The sequence below is a fragment of the Lepus europaeus genome, chromosome 19 (assembly GCF_033115175.1).
Source record: "Lepus europaeus isolate LE1 chromosome 19, mLepTim1.pri, whole genome shotgun sequence".
In the NCBI taxonomy this organism is placed as follows: Eukaryota; Metazoa; Chordata; class Mammalia; order Lagomorpha; family Leporidae; genus Lepus; species Lepus europaeus.
The window spans coordinates 55,476,473-55,496,708 of record NC_084845.1 but is presented as its reverse complement, the minus strand read 5'-3'; the positions used below and the strand labels follow the sequence as shown (position 1 = coordinate 55,496,708).

General features: G+C 44.3%; 1 protein-coding gene across 1 annotated transcript in view; it reads right to left on the bottom strand.

Moving 5' to 3' along the window:
* SNTB2 (syntrophin beta 2) overlaps positions 1-20,236 on the bottom strand; it is a 112,895-nt gene that overhangs the window by 32,403 nt on the left and 60,256 nt on the right. Inside the window, exon 3 of the mRNA XM_062177740.1 lies at positions 8,416-8,626. Coding sequence (XP_062033724.1) covers positions 8,416-8,626 — 211 coding nt within the window. The remainder of the gene's footprint in view (positions 1-8,415; positions 8,627-20,236) is intronic.

The following is a 20,236-nucleotide window of genomic DNA, read 5'->3' as shown; positions in this document are numbered from 1 at the left end:
AGCTTCACCCATTACACCACAGTGTTGGCCCCTAAAAAAGATTTTTTAGTGAAATTTTCTCCTAAGTTGCAAGAGAGAGATTTTTGAAGGCTAGACCAGAGAATATGCATCTGGTAAACCTGAATTAAACATTCAAGGGTGTTCAAAAACTTCATGGAGAATGTGTTATCTTTTAATTACACTTTCTTTTTTTATTTTTTATTTTATTTTATTGTTTTTTTTTGACAGGCAGAGTAGACAGTGAGACAGATATACAGAGAAAGGTCTTCCTTTTCCGTTGGTTCACCCCCAAATGGCCACTGCGGTTGGTGCGTTGCGCTGATACGAAGCCAGGAGCCAGGTGCTTCTCCTGGTCTCCCATGCGGGTGCAGGGCCCAAGGACTTGGGCCATCCTCCACTGCCTTCCCGGGCCACAGCAGAGAGCTGGACTGGAAGAGGAGCAACCGGGACAGAATCCGGTGCTCCAACTGGGACTAGAACCTGGCATGCCAGCGCCGCAGGCAGAGGATTAGCCTATTGAGCCGCGGCACCGTCCTTAATTACACTTTCCATGAACCTTCTGAAGTAAGTTAGTATTTTGTCCCTAAGAAAGTTTTAGGGTTCTAAAGGAAAAATGCTATTGCCAACAGAAGCAATATCCACTTGAGACAGAGAGAGAGAGAGCATTATGTTTATGAATTTTTAAAAACTGTTTGCTCTTTAGTTCTTTTAAGCTTCTTTCTTAGAGAACATCTTTTCCTTCTTCTACTTAACAGTGGAGAAAAAAGGAACCTCAATTTTAGTCATTCTGTTTTACCTATTTGCCTTAACTTTTAATGATACTGTTTGCTTTCACTGGAGTCAAAATGCTGCCTGCTATATATAGTATGTGTTTTCGGTTGTGGTATCAGCACAAATAGCTGTGGGGCTTCATTACTGAGTTTTTGGCTGGAGAAAAAAGGGATACTAATGTTAGGGTTTTAGTTTGCAGGTGATTCAATATCCACACATACATATAACCAGCCAAACAACAGCCCTCTTCAAATTTTACTTTTTAATAAACAAAATCGGATAGCACTAAAGATGAAAAAGTACTCAGAGTTATTATCCATTCTCCGGACTCCTTAGTCGCTCTCTCTTTTTGACAGGTGATGAGACTTCTCTGCTCTCTATTGATTTAATTATTACCATAGAAAACAGAGATGAAAAACTAGGGAAAGTATTCTGCTAATTCTGACTTAGTATATATATATATATATATTTTAATCCTAATTTGCACCTTTATATTCAGTCTGGGAATTAACAGGAACAAAGCATGAACTGTTAAAGCATTTCTTTGGCTAGTTTGGTTTTTCTCATCAACACCAAAATGCTTAAGAAAAACTGATTTTATAAGCAATACTTGCTCCATTTGGTGAACTCAAAGAAAATTTCCTTTAAGAATATACAACCAGAGGGGCCATCATTGTGGTGTAGTGGGGTAAACCACCACCTGTGATGCCAGCATCCCATATGGCTGCCAGTTTGTGTCTCAGCTGCTCCACTTCTGATCCAGTTCCTTTCTAAGATGTCTGGGAAAGCAGTGGAGAACGGCCCAAGTGCTTGAGCCCCTGCACCTACATGAAAGACCTGGCGGAAGCTCTCAGCTCTTGGCTTCAAGCTGGCACAGTCCCTGCTGCTACAGCTTTCGAGGAGTGAATCAGTGAATGGAAGGTCACTCTGTCTCTCCCTCTCCCTACAACTCTTTCAAATAAAATAAAAAAAATTTTTTTTAAATAGAAAATGAATATAACCAGAGGGGCCACCATTGTGGTATAACCTGCAATGCCAGAATCTCATATGGGCGCTGGAGTCCTGGCTGCTCCACTTTCCATTCAGCTCCCTGCTAATGGCCTGAAAAAGCATTGGAGGATGGCCCAGGTGTATGGGCTCCTGCACCCACATGGGTGGGAAACCCAGATGAAATTCCTGGCTCCTAGATTTTCCCAGGCCCAACCCCAGTGTTGCAGTCATCTGGTGAGCGAACCAGCAAATGGAAGACCCCTTTCTCTCTGTCTCTGTAAGTCTCCTTTTCAAACAAACAAAGAATATAACCAGACTTCAAAAGAAAACACAATGAAAGCAAAAACAGACAAATGTGATTCTATTAAATTAAAAAGCAAGCAATTAAAAGAGTAAAGAGACAACCCAGAGACTAAGAGAAATTATTTCTAAGTTATACATTGGATAAAAGGCTAATACCCAAAATATACAAGGAACTCAAATTACTTAATTACAAGAAGATAAACAACTACTGAAACACGAGCAAAGGACCTAAAAGGACATTTCTTTTTTTTTTTTTTTCCTACACCAGTTTTATTTTAAAACACATATGAGTCTTTCTGTAATGGCAAATAGTTCAAATAATGCGAAACATGAATCATTGACTAATACGAGGGGTTTAAATATGAAACAAATTTTTTTTTTAAAAGCAAAAGAAAGAGGTTATATACAAAACAAGGACCTGGAATCGATAAGCTGATTCCAAAAATGAAATGAATAGGAAATCTGTGAAGCCAGAACATTCCAGCCCTGCTGCAGAGGAGGGCGTCACACAGCACTCAGTCAGCTGGAGATGGGCTGGGAGAGGTGTGTCTGTACATCAGTTCCAAGTCGCGCTTGCCTGTGCAGGAACCCAGCTCTTCCCAAGACTGACGCGCAGTCCTGTGGCTTTTTTCCTTTTCCACATTCTCCACAAGGCTACAGAGGTTCAACTCTCGGAGAGCCGCTCAGAACAGCAGTTCCTTAGGAGCCAACGCGACAGGTGGGTCAGACCGCAGTCTGAGAAACAGAAGTGGCCACCTGAGCCGAACAGCAGAACGGACAAGTCCTCCTCCTTCCAGCCCAGTGCCCCATCCCATGTGGTTCCTTCCCAAGTCGAAAGGTTGAGGTGAGTTGAAGGAGACGAACATCAAGAACAGAAAATCCGTCCGGAAACGAAGGGAGCTGGAAGGTATCCAATACACCCCCGAGCGTCTCGGCGCCCCGCACAGCGCACCGCCACGGGCCACAGACGTTGCTGGCAGCTTGAGGAAGTCCATTTCTAAAAGGACATTTCTTAAAAGATACACAGAAGCAGGTGCTGTGGTACAGCAACCTAAGCTGCCACTGCAATGTCAGCATCCCACATCAGAGCGCTGGTTTGAGTGCCAACTACTCTACTTCCCATCCAGCTTCCTGCTCATGCGCCTGGAAAAACAGCAGAAGATGGCCCAAATACTTGGGCCTCTGCCACCCACATGGGAGACCCAGATGGAGATCCAGGCTCCTGGCTTCAGGCTGGACCATCCCCAGCCATTGCTGCCATTTGGGAAGTGAATCAGATGGAAGATGGAAGATCTCTGTTACTCTCTCTTTCAAATAAAATAAAAACATCTTAAGAAAAAAAGAAAATGCCAAGGCCATGAGATATATGAAAGAAATGCTCAGGCCGGCACCGTGGCTTAACAGGCAAATCCTCTGCCTTGTGGTGCCGGCACACCGGGTTCTAGTTCCGGTTGGGGCGCTGGATTCTATCCCGGTTGTCCCTCTTCCAGGCCAGCTCTCTGCTATGGCCCGGGAAGGCAGTGGAGGATGGGCCCTGCACCCGCATGGGAGACCAGGAGAAATACCTGGCTCCTGGCTTTGGATCAGCGAGATGCGCAGGCCGCAACGGCCATTGGAGGGTGAACCAACGGCAAAAAGGAAGACCTTTCTGTCTCTCTCTCTCACTATCCACTCTGCCTGTCAAAAAAAAAAAAAAAAAAAAAAAAAAAAAAAAAAAAAAAAGAAATGCTCAACAATTCCATCAAGGAAATGTTAAGTTAAAACCATAGTGAGTCAACAGCTCACACTTACTAGAATGATTATTATAAAAAAGATGAACACTAACAAGTGTGGACAAGAATGTAGAGAAAATGGGACCCTTGAGGCTGGTGCTTCGGCACAGCAGGTAAAGCCACTGCCTGCAATGCTGGCATCCCATATGGGTGCGGGTTTGAGTCTCAGCTGTTTGTCTTCTGACCCAGCTCTCTGCTATGGCCTGGAAAAGCAGTCAAAGATGGCCCAAATTCCTGGGCTCCTGCACCCATATGAGAGACCTGGAAGAAGCTCCTGGCTCCTGGCTTTGCATCGGCCCAGCTCTGGCCGTTGCGGCCATTTGGGGAGTGAACCAGAGGATGAAAGACCTCTCTCTTTCTCTCTGCCTTTTGAAATATTGCCTTTCAAATAAATTAATTAATTTAAAAAGGGGGGGGGGAGCACTTACACACCGTTGGTGGGAATGTAAAGTAGTACAGCCATTGTGGGAAACAGTCTAGAGGCTTCTCAAACAGCTAAAAATAGATCCAGCAATCCCACTTCTAAATACCCAAGAAACAGAAATTAGTAGGTTGAAGAGATGTCCAAAACTCCCAAATTCAACACAGCCTATTCACAAGAGTAAAGATATGGGAACAAATCACTCATCAATGAATACACACACACCCACATTATGGTTGTTATTCAGCTTTTAAAATACAGGAAGTTCTATAACTTGCAACAACACAGATGAGTCTACAGGACTGTATGCTAAGTGAAATAAGGTAGATGTAGATAAATACTTAATGGTCTTATTTATATGTGAAGTAGGGAGTAGAAGAATAGTTGCCAGAGGCTGAGGGGTGGAGAGATAGATAAGGAAGGACAGCTATTAGTTAAAGGGGTACAAAGTTTTCATTACACAGAAGGAATAAGATATGGTGATCCACTGGATAGCATGATAATTGTAGTAGTTACTAATAATACATTGTACATTCTTTCTCTCTGTCTCAACTCTGCATTTCAAATAAATAAAATAAAAATTTAAAAAAGAGAAAAAATAGGGGTTGGCATTGTGGCATAACAGGTTAAATCGCTGCCTGCAATACCAGCATCCAGTTATGGATATTGGTTTATGTCCTGGCTGCTCCACTTCCAATCTGGCCCCCTGCTAAGGTGCCTGGGCCCTGCATTCACTTGGGGGACTGGGATGAAGCTCCTGGTTCCTGGCTTCAGCCTGGCCCAGTCCTGGCTGTTGTGATTTGGGAAGTGAAGCAGCAGATAGACACCAGCCCCCCCTCCCCCCCCCATCCTTCAAATAAATAAAAAAATAAGTATTTCAAAAATAATAAAATAGAAAAAAGAAAAAATAATACATTGTATATTTCAAAATAGGTAAAAGAGGATTTCAAATGCTTTTACCACAAAGAAATGAGGTACAGATATGTTAATCAGCCTGATTTGATCATTTCACAATGTAAACATAGGTGGAAACATTACATTGTATCCATAAATATATATAATTACAATGTGCCAATGTGTAAAAATTTTTAATAAGGAATATAACTAATACAGGGCTGGTGCTGTGGCATAGCAGGTAAAGCCATCGCCGGCATCCCACATGGGCGCCAGTTCGAGTCCTGACTACTCCACTTCTGATCCAGCTTTCTGCTGTGGCCTGGGAGAGCAGCAGAAGATGGCCCAATCTGCTCCCAACATGGGAGACCCACAAGAAGCTCCTGGCTCCTGCCTGCAGATCGGCACAGCTCTGGCCGTTGCAGACAGTCAGGGAGTGAACCAGCTGATGGGAGACCTCTCTCTCTCTGCCTCTCCTCTCTCTGTGTAACTCTTTCAAATAAATAAATAAATAAATCTTTAAAAAAAAAAAAAAAGGTTAGAATATACACAAACACAAACATCCGTAAAGAGACAGAGTCCCTATATACAGACCAGATTATCTATGGGTTACTAAGTATTTAGAGTTCAGGTATTCCCTGTTTTTTTCTTTTTTTTTGACAGGCAGAGTTAGACAGTGAGAGAGAGAGACAGAGAAAAAGGTCTTCCTTTTTCCATTGGTTCACCCCCCAAGTGGTTGCCACGGCTGGCGCATTGCGGCCGGCGCACTGCGCTGATCCGAAGCCAGGAGCCAGGGGCTTCCTCTTCGTCTCCCATGCAGGTGCAGGGCCCAAGCACTTGGGCCATCCTACACTGCCCTCTCGGGCCACAGCAGAGAGCTGAACTGGAAGAGGAGCAACTGGGACAGAATCTGGTGCCCCAACCAGGACTAGAATCTGGGGTGCCGGCTCCGCAGGCAGAGGATTAGCCAAGTGAGCCATGGCGCTGGCCCCCTGTTTTGAATAAACTCGATTTAAGATAATGTGAAATAACAAGAATGATAAATTAAGAAGAAATAATTTAATATTAAACAAATGATCCTTCCTAAATTTATCTGCCCTAAATGATTCTTTTCTTAGTGTACTGCAACTAAAATAGCTTCACATATATGCCAACCTTTTCAAGAAATATACCCCTTGCCAAAATAAACATTTATGTGAATCAGAAATGATTCAAATTTTTTGTGATCATTATTTTCATATTCACAGTTAATCAATCTTAAAGGAAGAAAAGGCTTTAACATTTACGTAGTTCAACACTTATTAGATACATAATTCATTATAACAGCTATGAGAAAAGGTATCCGGTCTTGTTTTGAATACCTTATTCCCGAGAGTAATATGTGATTTGGGTAACCTAAGCAACTACTTCAAAATACAAAAAGAGCATTTTAGAAATAGTTCTTTGAATCAGCTTGGTCATACTATTTTTAAGGTAGTTGGAACTTCTCCACTTAGTAGTATTTTCCAATCCTGAGTTTATATTCATAGATTTTAATATATAAACATACATATTAAAGATTTATTTATTTGAAAGCCAGAGTTAGAGAGAGGGAGAGACAAAGAGAGATCTTCTATCTGCTAGTTCACTCCCCAGATGGTCACAAGGGCCAGGACAAGGACAGCCAGAGCCAGGAGCTTCATCTGGGTCTCCTCTGTGGGTGCAGGGGCCTAAGGACTCGGACCATCTTTTGCTGCTTTCCCAGGCAAATCAGCAGGGAGCCAGATCAGAAGTGGAGTAGCCGGGACTTGAACCAGCACCCATTTGGGATGCAGGCCTTGCAGGTGGCACCACAATGCCAACTCCCTTAGATAATATTTTATAATCAGTGCCTTGTTTGCTTGCTTTTTGTATATATGTTTGCAGACAGAGAAAACAGAATTACTTTACATAAGTTACTATGCTAAATTCTTTGGAGGAATAGGATTTGGAAAAAATAAGTTCCTGTCTTCCAAGAGTTCCCAACTGAGTGGGGAAACACACACATAAATGTGGCCCACAAAAGACACACTGCAATGAACTGTCAGCTTTATTTTTCTCCTTTCTAACACAAATCCTATTAACTTCACTTTAAAAGTCTAGCAAACATTGCTGCTGAGTATTTAAATTAAATTAGCACCACCTCAACAGAAGGTTATTTGGCAATATTTATGAAAATTGCAAATGCATATACTCTTTGCAGTAGCTTAAAAATATGCCAATAATTTCTTTGCTACTTTTCCTTGGGTGTAGGCTGAAGGTAAGCAACTTACTTCTGATGAGAAGAAAACAAATGCAACAGTGCGTGACTTCTGAGACTGGGTCAGATAAGGTACTGTGGCTTCCATCGTTTTCTCATTCTCAGATCACTCTGATGGAAACCGGTGGTTACGTCATGAGAACACGCAGGCAGTGCTATGGTAAGGCCTGCATGTCAAGGAACCGAGGCCTCCTGCTAGCAACCACACGCATGAATTATCTTCCAAGTGGAAGTCCTTGGCTGACTGCCACCCTGCGTGGTCACGTGGCCTCTGACTTCAAGCTAGGATGAGAGATCCCGGGCTACAACACCAAACCACGCTGTTATTAGATTCCTGATCCATAGAGACTGTAAGTGGCTATTTGTTATTTTTTAATAAGTTTTTAAAAGATTTTATTTATTTATTTGAAAGGCTGAATTAGGGAGAGAGGGAGATACAGGCAGAGACACAGAGAGGTCTTCCATCAGCTGATTCACTCCCCAAATGGCAGCAATGACCAGGGCTGGGTCAGGCTGAAGCCAGGAGTTAGGAGTTTCTTCCAGTGCTTGGGCCCCTGCACCTGTGTGGGAGACCTGGAAGAAGCTCCTGGCTGCTTTACTGAAACACAGCCACATCCAAGCATTTCCACATTGTCTGATTACTTTCTTGATACAATGGCACAGGCAAGTAGCTGTGATGCTATCTGGCCCTTTATAGAAAACGTCTGCTGACCTTGGTCTACAATCATGGAAATTACCTACCCTCAGCCACTAAGGACAGCAGTGGTAGTAAGAATCGCTATATCATGACAGTTCTTCCCGTAGAGGTGATCACCAGCAACAAACAGTTAAAAGGTAGAGGGAAAAAAGGGAGGAGAAACAAGAACAGACAAAAGAGCTGTAAATTACACATCCAACGTAAGTATTTCAGACATATGACATGGGGAACCATGCTGGTTCTGAATGGGAACCACGTGAGAGAGACCCTGCTCTGCCTCCCAGCCTACCTGCTCTGCCAGCCAGGCAATGTGCTTGACCTCCTTGCTGCCTCCTGCTGTACTGGTTGCACCAAGCATGGTATTGAGTTCAGCCAACACCTGTGGGAGGAGAGCCATTATGTTGGTGTGGATAGCTACGAACCAGGAGTGTGCTGTGGCTGTGTCTTTGCAGCGTAGGATCAACGTGTTCCTGCTATCAGGAGAATGTAGCTCTATCAATCTGTGTGGAAAAAGAAAAAAACGTGAGCTAGGTGAGAAGTCATCAAATCTCCCAGTACTTAATACTAAGTTAAAACTTTATTGAATAAAGAACACTCTCCAGGGAGTTGGCACAGTGGCATAGTGGGTAAACCCACTGCCTGCAGTGCCGGCATCTCATTTGGGCGCTAGTTTGAGTCCCGGCTGCTCCACTTATGATTTAGCTCTCTGCTATGGCCTGGGAAAGCAGTAGAAGATGGCCCAAGTCCTTTGGCCCCCGCACCCACATGGGGGACCAGGAAGAAGCTCATGGCTCCTTGGCTTCAGATTTGGCACAGCTCCAGCTGTTGTAGCCATCTGGGGAGCGAACCAGCGAATGAAGACCTCTCTTTCTCTCTGCCTCTGCCTCTCTGTAATTCTTTCAAGTAAGTAAATCTTAAAAAAAAAAACAAAAACAAAAAAAAACTCCAGAACACATGATCTGATGGATCAGGAATACATTACATGAAATAAAGCTGAACATGATTTTTTTTAAGTACTTAGGAAATTATGGTATAAGGTCTTACAGGTTAAAAAAAACACACACACACACACACACAAAGAACTACTGTCCATATAGTGAATAGAAATTTATATTACGTGAAATAAAGAAAAGGGAAATTAGCAGAAGAATACTTTTTTTTTTTTTTTTTGACAGGCAGAGTGGACAGTGAGAGAGAGAGGTCTTCCTTTGCCGTTGGTTCACCCTCCAATGGCCGGCGCACCACTCTGACCCGATGGCAGGAGCCAGGTGCTTATCCTGGTCTCCCATGGGGTGCAGGGCCCAAGTACTTGGGCCATCCTCCACTGCACTCCCGGGCCACAGCAGAGAGCTGGCCTGGAAGAGGGGCAACCGGGACAGGATCGGTGCCCCGACCGGGACTAGAACCCGGTGTGCCGGCGCCGCAAGGCGGAGGATTAGCCTAGTGAGCCACGGCGCCGGCCATGAAGAATACTCTTTTTAAAGATTTATTTATTTCATTTATTTGAAAGAGTTTTAGAGAGAAAGGAGAGTGCTAGAGAGCTATAGCTATCTTCCATCCACTGATTTACTCCCCAGATAGCCACAACGGCCAAGGCTCGGTGAGGCTGAAGTCAGGAGCCAGATCAGGATCTCCCACATGAGTGCAGGGGCCCAAGCACTTGGGCCATCTTCTGCTGTTTTCCCAGGTGCATTAGCAGGGAGCTAGAGCAGAAGTGGAGCAGCCAGGTCTCAAACCAGCACCCACATGGGATGCCAGCATCACAGGCAGCCGCCTAGAATGCCAGCCCCAGGAACACTAGTTTTTTCTGAAAATCTGTGTTTTAGTGTATGGGTAATACAGTATGATTAAATCACCCATGGACTAATGGAAGAAAAGTAGTTAAGAGATCTTCAATACTATGACTGTTCTCTTATTACTCAACTGAGAACAACCTTTATTTCTTTTCTTTTTTTTTAATTTTTTTTTTTTTTTTTTTATTTTTGACAGGCAGAGTGGACAGTGAGAGAGAGAGAGAGACAGAGAGAAAGGTCTTCCTTTGCCGTTGGTTCACCCTCCAATGGCCGCCGCGGTAGCGCGCTGCGGCCAGCACACCGCGCTGTTCCGATGGCAGGAGCCAGGTGCCTCTCCTGGTCTCCCATGGGGTGCAGAGCCCAAACACTTGGGCCATCCTCCACTGCACTCCCTGGCCACAGCAGAGAGCTGGCCTGGAAGAGGGGCAACCGGGACAGGATCGGTGCCCCGACCGGGACTAGAACCCGGTGTGCCGGCGCCGCAAGGGGGAGGATTAGCCTGTTGAGCCACGGCGCCGGCCGGCAACAACCTTTATTTCAAAAGTAACTTTCTTTCTTTTTTTTTTTTTTTTCTTTTTGACAGGCAGAGTGGACAGTGAGAGAGAGTGAGAGAGAGAGAGAGAGAGAGACAGAGAGAAAGGTCTTCCTTTTGCCGTTGGCTCACCCTCCAATGGCCGCCACGGCCGGTGCGCCGCGGCCGGCGCACCGCGCTGATCCGAAGGCAGGAGCCAGGTGCTTATCCTGGTCTCCCATGGGGTGCAGGGCCCAAGCACTTGGGCCATCCTCCACTGCACTCCCGGGCCATAGCAGAGAGCTGGCCTGGAAGAGGGGCAACCGGGACAGACTCCGGCGCCCTGACCAGGACTAGAACCTGGTGTGCTGGCACCGCAGGGCGGAGGATTAGCCTGTTGAGCCACGGTGCTGGCCTTCAAAAGTAACTTTCAAGAATTATCTATTGGGGCTGGCGCTGTGAGTAAAGTTGCCACCTGCAGTGCTAGCATCCCATATGGGTGCCAGTACAATCGAGTTCTCTGCTATGGCCAGGGAAAGCAGTAAAAGATGGCCCAAGTGCTTGGGCCCCTGCATCTATGTGGGACACCCAAAAAAAGCTCCTGGCTCCAGGCTCCTGGCTTTGGATTGGTCCAGTTCCAGCCATTATGGCCATTTGGGGAGTGAACCAACAGATGGAATATCTTTCTGTCTCTTCCTCTCCCTGTAACTCTCCCTCTCAAATAAATAAATATTTTTTTAAAAGAATTATCTATTTTGGGGCTGGCGCTGTAGCACACCAGGTTAATGCCCTGGTCTGGAGTGCCTGCATCCCATATGGGCGCCGGTTCAAGACACAGCTGCTCCATTTCTGATCCAGCTCTCTGCTACGGCCTGGGAAAGCAGTAGCAGTAGAAGATGGCCCAAGTGCTTGGGCCCCTGCACCTGTGAGGGAGACCCGGAAGAAGCTCCTGGCTTCTGATCGGCACAGCTCTGGCCGTTGCGGCCATTTGGGGAGTAAACCATCAGATGGAAGACCTCTTTCTCTCTCTCTCGCTCTGTGTGTGTGTGTGTGTGTAATTCTGACTTTCAGATAAATAAATCTTTATCTTTTTTTATCTTTATCTTTTTTTTTTAATGTACACTGAAAAAATTCCTTATAGGGCGATTTATAGGATACTGTTCTGTTCTTTGGTCAAAATTCTCGTTAAAATATATTTAAAAAGTCTAACAAATGATTAACATTTCCATATACATTTATATGTTCTAACAATGAATACTTCTATCTTTCAAAACAGAAAAAGATGAAGATATTGGGAGTGTTTCTCAAGGCAGGCTAGAAACTGACTAATTATCAATGGCCAAGAAGAGACGCTTATTTTTCTAGGGCAGTTTTTGCTGCCTTGAAGTACTCATTTCCTACACCTGAAAAGGGAAGAATTTTACATGTACAGTAGCTTGCTGCCACATTGCTAAGTCCTTTAACATTATAAATATTTTACGTTGTCATACTTTGTTTGGCAAACATTCATTCTCATTAATTCTGGTTAGTCTATTGCTTCTTAACCATTTACCAAGTACCTATCCTCTATCAAACACGTGCTAGACATCAGCATTCAAGATATGGTGATAGGAGCTGTCGTGGCACAGGTGGTCAGGCCACCATCTGTGATGCCAGCATCCAATAAAGGCGCCGGTCTGACACAGCTGCTCTGCTCTTGATCCAGCTCTCTGCTATGGCCTGGGAAAGCAGTGGAGGATGGCCCAGGTCCTTGGGCCCCTGCATCCATGTGGGAGACCCAGATGAAGCTCCTGGCTCCTGGCTTCAGCCTGGCCCAACCCTGGCTATTGTGGCCATTTGGAGAGCGAACCAGCTGATGAAATACCTTTCTCTCTGTCTCCCCTCTCTTTGTCTGTAACTCTATTGCTCAATAAATAAATAAAATCTTTAAAAAAAAAGAAAGAAAAATTAGAACTTATTCCTCATATCTAATTTGGAATTTAGTACTGGTTGGCCAACTTCTCCCCTTCTCTTTGCCCTCTCTATTCCACAGCCTCTGATAATCATTATCTTACGCTTTACTTCTGTGAGATTGTTTTTTTTTTTTTAAAGACTTATTTATTTTATTTGAAAGTCATAGTTACACACAGAGAGAAGGAGAGGCAGAGAAAAAGAGAGAGACAGAGAGAGAGGTCTTCCATCTGCTGGTTCACTCCCCAGATGGCCGCAAAGTCTGGAGCTGTGCCAATCTGAAGACAAGAGCCAGGTGCTTCTTCCTGGTCCCCCATGTGGGTGCAGAGGCCCAAGGACTTGGGCCATCTTCTACTGCTTTCCCAGGCCACAGCAGAGAGCTGGATCAGAAGAGGAGTAGCCGGGACTAGAACTGGTGTCCATATGGGATGCTGGTGCCGCAGGCGGAGGATTAACTACTGCGCCATGGCACCAGCCCTCCCCTTCACTTTTGAGGTAACAATGCAGTCAAGGAATTCATGCTACAGTAAATAATGAGTTCAACAAGTGACAACAAAGACTTTAGTTTAGTGGGAATGTGGGCAAGGGCCATAAACAACAGTCAAATGGAAAAATGACTATCTCACCCATATGGAGCAAATCTCAAAGTAATCATAGATCATAAAACTATAGTAATAGAACATTCCTTTTTTTTTTTTTTTTTTTTTTACTTGACAGGTAGAGTTATAAACAGAGAGACAGAGAGAAAGGTCTTCCTTTCATTGGTCCACTCCCTAAATGGCCGCTACGGCCAGCGCTGTGCCAATCCGAAGCCAGGAGCCAGGTGCTCCTTCCCGGTCTCCCATGCGGGTGCAGGGGCCCAAGCAATTGGGCCATCCTTCACTGCCCTTCCGGGCCACAGCAGAGAGCTGGACTGGAAGATGAGCAACCGGGACAGAACCCAGCGACCATATGGGATGCTGGCGCCGAGGCAGAGGATTAACCAAATGAGCCACAGCACCGGCCCCAGTAGTATAACATTCTTAACTATCATTTTGACAAATATTTAAAACATAATTTGACAAAACTGCATTTGCAACAATACTGATATCTACAGGCATTTCTCTTTTTCGTTTGTGGATTTTTTTTTTTTAATTTTAGTTCCTATTTATAAGGAAAAACATGCAGTATTTGTCTTTCTGTGTCCAGATTATTTCACTCAACATGATGTCTTCCAGTTGCATTCATTTTTCTGAACATGGTAGAATTCCATTTTTTTTAAAGATTTGTTTATTTGTTTATTTGAAAGTTGAGTTACACAGAGAGAGAAGGAGAGGCAGAGAGAGAAAGGCCCTCCATCCACTGGTTCACTCCCCCATTGGCTTCAACGGCTGGAACTGCACTAATCCAAAGCTAGGAGCCAGGAGCTTCTTCCGGGTCTCCTACAGGGAGACCAAGGGGCCCAAGGACTTGGACCATCTTCTGCTGCTTTCCAAGGCCATAGTAGAGAGCTGGATCAGAAGTGGAGCAGCCGGTCTCAAACCGGTGCCCATACGGGATGCTGGCACTGTAGGCGGCGGCTTTACCCACTATGCCACAACACCAGCCCCGAATTTCATTCTTTTTAATAGATGAATAATAGTCCATTGTGTATATATGCCACACTTTCTTTATCCAGTCATTTGATAATAGATATCTTGGTTGATTCCATATTTTGGCGATTGTGAAGAGTGCTGCCATAAACATGGTGGTGCAGGTATCTCTTCGATATGTGTTCTTGTCTTCTGGGTACGTACTCAGAAGTTGGACTGCTGGGTCTTATAGCAAGTTCATTTCTAGTTTTTAAGAAATCTCCACACTGTTTGCCACAGTAGATGGACTAATTTACATTCCCACCAACAGTGCATAAGGGTTCCCCTTTCTCTACATCCTTGCCAGCATCTGTTACTGTCTTACGAATTTAGCCATTCTGACAGGGGTGAGGAGCTACCTCATTGTGATTGTGACTTGCACTTCCCTGACAGCTAGTGATGTTGAGTATTTTTTCATATATTTGTTAGCCATTTGTATTTCTTCTTTTGAGAACTGTCTGATGAGGTTATATGACATTTTCCTTATCCATTCATCTGTTGGTGGACACTTGAGATTGATTTCCTATACTGGCTATTGTGAAATTGCTGCAATAAACATGGGAGTGCAGATGTCTTCAACACACTGATTTCATTTCCTTTGTGTAAATATCAGTAATGAGATTGCTGGGTATGTGATAGCTCTATTTAATTTTGCGTTAAAAATTCAAATTAAAATTAGAGTTAAGATAAAAATTATTTTTCCATAATGACTGAACAAACTTACATTTCCACCAATGATGTGTACAGTTTATTTTCTCCATATCCTCACCAGCACATGCTATCTTCTTTCCTATCACAGCCATTACAGCTGGAGGGAGGTAATACCTCATTGTGGTTTTGAATTCCATTTCCTTATGATTAGTATTAGTGAGCATTCTTTCATATAGTGTCAATTTCAGTCTTTTGCTCATCTTTAAATCACATTACTTGATTTGTTGCTATCAAGTTGTTTCAGTTTTATATATTGTGGACTTTAGCACTTATCAGAAATATGGTTCGCAAATATTTTATTCTATTCTGTAGGTTGCCACTTTGTTCTGATGTTTGCTGTGCAGAAGCTTTTTTTTTTAATGATTTATTTATTTATTTGAAATGCAGAGTGATAAAGAGGGAGAGACAAAAAAAAAAAAAAGGCATCTTAAATGCACTGATTCACTACACAAATGCCAGCAACAGCCAGGGCTGTGCCAAGCTGATGCCAAGACCCAGGAACTCCACCTGGATCTTCCATGTGGGTGGCAGGAATCCAACTACTTGGGCTCTCACCCACTGCCTTCCAGGTGCATTAGCAGGAAACCGCATCTAAAGCATGAAGTAGTCCTGACAGGGAGTAGGCACTATGACATGGGATGTGAGTGGCCCAAATGGTATGCCACAAATGCCCATCTCATCTTTTTAGTTTGATGCTATTTCATTTGCTTTTGTTGCCTGTACTTCTGGGATCTTAATTACTCTCTCTCTTTTTTTTTTCCTAGTAGTTTTAGGCTCATAGAAAAAAATTTGGCAGAAAGTACAGGGTTTTCCATATGACTTTTCTCTCCATAATTTCTGCCATTATTACCACTTTGCATTAGTGTGGTACATGTGTTAGGACTGCTAAAGCAATACTGGTAAATCCCCCGTGCACCATCTAGTCATCTGTCCCTTCCTGCCAAGCCCTCACAACCACTGATCTCTCTGCTGTCTCCGTAGTTTTGTCTGTCTCAGAATGTTGTATAGTTGGAATCACATAATATATAACTTTCAGACTGTTTTTTTTAAATTTAGCAATATGTATTTAAGATTCCTCTATGCTTTTAGTGCTTTAATAGGTCCTTTCTTTTAATTGCTAGATAATTTCCCATCGTATCAGTGCACCAGAGTTCATGTATCTATTCAATTACTGAAGGGGATTTTGGTTCCTTCCGAGTTTTAGCAAACATGAAAAAAACTGTTAAAGAAATTCGGGGGCCAGCGCCATGGCTCACTTGCTTAATCCTCCGCCTGCGGTGCCGGCATCCCATATGGGCGCCGGATTCTGTCCCGGCTGCTCCTCTTCCAGTCCAGCTCTCTGCTGTGGCCTGGAAGGGCAGTGGAGGATGGCCCAAGTGCTTGGGCCCCTGCACCTGCATGGGAGACCAAGAAGAAACACCTGGCTCCTGGCTTCGGATTGGTGCAGCGCCGGCCGTGGCGGCCATTAAGGGGGTGACCCAGTGGAGGGAAGACCTTTCTGTCTCTCTCTCTGTCTATAACTCTACCTGTCAAATAAAAAAAGAAAGAAAGAAAGAAAGAAAGAAAGAAAGAAAGAAAGAAAGAAAGAAAGAAAGAAAGAAAGAAAGAAAGAAAGGAAGGAAGGAAGGAAGGAAGGAAGGAAGGAAGAAAGAAAAGAAAAGAAAAGAAAAGAAAAGAAAAGAAAAGAAAAGAAAAGAAAAGAAAAGAAAAGAAAGAAATTCATGTGCAGGTTTTTGTATGCATCTAAGTTTCTAACTTCTTTGGGTAAATACCAAGGAGCACAAATGCTGGGTCATATGGTAAGATTATACTTAGCTTTGTAGAAAACTACTGAACTATCTTTCAAAGTAGTCATACTACTTTCCATTCATATCAGCAACAAATGAGTTCTACGTACTTGTCAGCATCCTGGATTTTGGACTATTCTAACAGGTGAGTACTAGCATTTCTTTTTTTTGTTTTAATGTGTAGTTTCTTTTTTTCTTTAATTTTAAAGATTTCACTTATCTATTTGAGAGGTAGAATTACAGACAGAGAGAGGGAGAGACAGAGAGAAAGGTCTTCTGTCTGCTGGTTCACTCCCCAAATGGCTATCATGGCCAGAGTTGAGCCAATCTGAAGCGAGAAGCCAGGAGCCCAAGCACTTGAGTGAAGTGGCCCAAGCACTTAGCTACCTTCCATTGCTTTATCAGACCATAAGCAAAGAGCTGGATCAGAAGAGGAGCAGCTGCGACACATACTGGCACTCATGGGATGCTGGCACTTCAAGCAGGGGCTTAGCCTACTATGCCATAGTGCTGGCCCCAATTTGTAGTTTCTTAATGACACATGGTACTAAGCACCTTTTAATCTACTCATTTGTCATCTGTATGTCCTCTTAGGTGAAGTATCTGTTTAGATCTGTCACCTTTTTTTTTTAAAAGATTTATTTATTTATTTGAAAAGTAGAGTTAGAGGCAGCGGCAAAGAGAGCGACAGAGACAGAGAGAGAGAGCGAGAGAGAGAGCGAGAGAGAGAGAGATCTTCCCTCAGTTGGTTAACTCTGGAAAAGCTGGAGCTGAACCAATCCAAAGCTAGGAGCCAGGAGCCTCCTCCAGGTCTCCCACGTGGGTGCAGGGATCCAAGGACTTGGACCATCCTCCACTGCTTCCCCAGGTGTACCAGCAGGGAGCTGGATTGGAAGTGGAGCAGCTGGGACCTCAAACTGGCGCCCGTATGGTATGCCAACACTGTGGACAGCGACTCTACCTGCTATGCCTCAGTGTCACCTATTTTTAAATTATTTCCATCTTATTTCTAAAGCAAGGAAACAAAGAAGGATCTTCCATCTACTGATTCACTTGTAATGTCTGCGACAGCCAGAGCTGAGCCAGGTTGAAGAGAGGAATCCAACTCCAAACTCCCATGGGGGTGGCAAGAATCCAAGTACATAAGCCATCACCTGCTGCCTGCCAGGGTGTGCATTAGCAGTATTGAGAGTGAAGGAGCCAGCATTCAAAACACATACTGTAATATGGGATGTGGGTGTCCCAGGTGACATCTTAACTACTGTGCCAAATGTCTGCTTCGATCTATCTGTCTGTCTTTGAAAGGCAGAGAGACAGAGACTGAGGCGGAGAGACAGAGACCGAGGCGGAGAGACAGAGACCGAGGCGGAGGAGGGGAGACTGAGATCTGCAATCACTTGGTTCATTCCCCAAACGTCCTCAACAGCTGGACCTAGGCAGAAGTCAGGAGCCAGAACTCAATCCGCATCTCCCACATAGGTGGCAGACATCCAAGTACTTGACACATCACCTGCTACCTTCCAGGGTGCACATTAGTAGGAAGCTGGCATTCTAAGTGCAGTCGGGACTAAAACCCAAGTACTTCAAGATGGGATGTGGGCAACCCAACCAGCGTTTTAACCACTGAACCAAATGCCCACCTCCATGGCACCCATTTTTAATTGGGTTGTTTTCTTATTGCTGAGTTTTAAGAATTTGGTGTATAGTTTGAATGCCAGTCCTCTCTCCGATATGTACTTTACAAGGATTTTTCCCCCTCAGTCTGGCTTGTCTTTTCATTCATTTAACAGTGCTTTTGCAGAGCAGAACTTTTAAAATTTAATGAAGTTCAACTTGCCAATTTCTTCTTTCTGGATGGTGCTTTTGTGCTGAATGTAAGAAGTCATCACCAAACTTTAAAAGGATTTTTCAAAAGCATAATGCAACAAACTCGGTGACAACAAGAGAGGAGCAATCACAACAAAGCGTTGAAAGCTGGAAACGGTGTTTGTCAGATGCAAGAAAAGCAGGAGAGTCAGGTCAGAGCCAATCCATGCTGCAAGTCCCTAAGAGGCTGGGAAACTAGCGGCACCTCTGGAAGTGGAAGTAATGCCTGCAGCTAAGGAAAGAGGCTGCCCAGAAGTCCATTTGCGCATTCTCCACACCCAACGGCCAGTAACTGCCCCACCCTCATCCTCCCAAAACTGGGTGGGAGAGGTGGGGATGACCTTAGTTCAGATTATTTACCAGGCTATTCAATTTCTAGAGGGGCCATTCATTCCCACCCCATTGCTTTGACACTTTTGCCAGCATAACATCCTTTAATCACATGCTGGAAGTTCAGCTGCAAACCATGATGAGAAATTTCCTTCACCCCTCCTACTGACCTACTTAGCACTAAAGATAGGGATCAGTTCATCCTTCCCTAGGCACAAAACATTCACCTCCTGAAAAACTCTACATTTTTTTAAAAAAGATTTATTTTATTGATTTGAAAGACAGAGTTACAGAGAGAGGAAGAGACACAGAGAGAGGTCTTCCATCCACTGGTTCGCTACCCAGATGGCCATAACGGCCAGAGCTGCACCGATCTGAAGCCAGAAGCCAGGAGTTTCTTCCAGGTCTCCCACGTGGGTGCAGAGGCCCAAGGATCTGGGCCATCTTCCACTGCTTTCCCAGGCCACAGCAGAGAGCTGGATCAGAAGAGGAGCAGCTGAAACTAGAACCAGTGCCCATATGGGATGCTGGTGCCAGAGGCCAGGGCTTTAACCTGCTGCGCCACAGGGCCGGCCCCAAAACTCTACATTTCATAGTTTCTAGGACAATCCTTCAGAAATGCCTGCTTTGGCAAAGTCTAAATTGTTAAAATCTTGATATCAGAGATCCTACTTATTAATAACTGGAAGAAAATAAATCTGTTTAAAAAGTAAAACTACCGGGTTCTAGTCCCGGTTGCTCCTCTTCCAGTCTAGCTCTCTGCTGTGGCCCGGGAGGGCAGTGGAGGATGGCCCAAGTCCTTGGGCCCCTGTACTCATGTGTGGGAGACCTGAAAGAAGTTCTTGGCTCCTGGCTTCGGATAGGCGCAGCTCCGGCTGTTGCAGCCATCTGGGGAGTGAACCAGCAGATGGAAGACCTCTCTCTTTCTGCCTCTCCTTCTCTTTCTGTGTAACTCTGACTTTCAAGTAAATACATAAATCTTAAAAATAAATAAATAAATAAAACTAAGTCTGATTAAATAAGACTGGTAACCACTGTACTAGAAAAAAAGATTATCAATATCATCAATTTTTCATGAATGAAAAATTCTGCGGGGCTGGTGCTGTAGTGCAGTGGGTTAAGCCATTTGCAGTGCCAGCATCTCACATGGGCACCAGTTTGAGTCCCGGCTGCTCCATTTCTGATCTTTTAAAAAAAAGAAGAAGAAAATCTGCAGTTTTTTTTTTTTTTTTTTTTTTTTTTTTACTTTGTTGGGCATAGCCCCAACAGTATTTTTTTCTTTCTTTCTTTCTTTCTTTTTTTTTTTGACAGGCAGAGTGGACAGTGAGAGAGAGGTCTTCCTTTTCCGTTGGCTCACCCCCTAATGGCTGCTGCGGCCGCTGCACTGTGGCCAGTGCACCGCGCAGATCCGAAGCCAGGAGCCAGGCGCTTCCTCCTGGTCTCCCATGCGGGTGCAGGGCCCAAGCAGTTGGGCCATCCTCCACTGCCTTTCTGGGCCACAGCAGAGAGCTGGACTGGAAGAGGAGCAACCAGGACAGAATCCAGCGCCCCG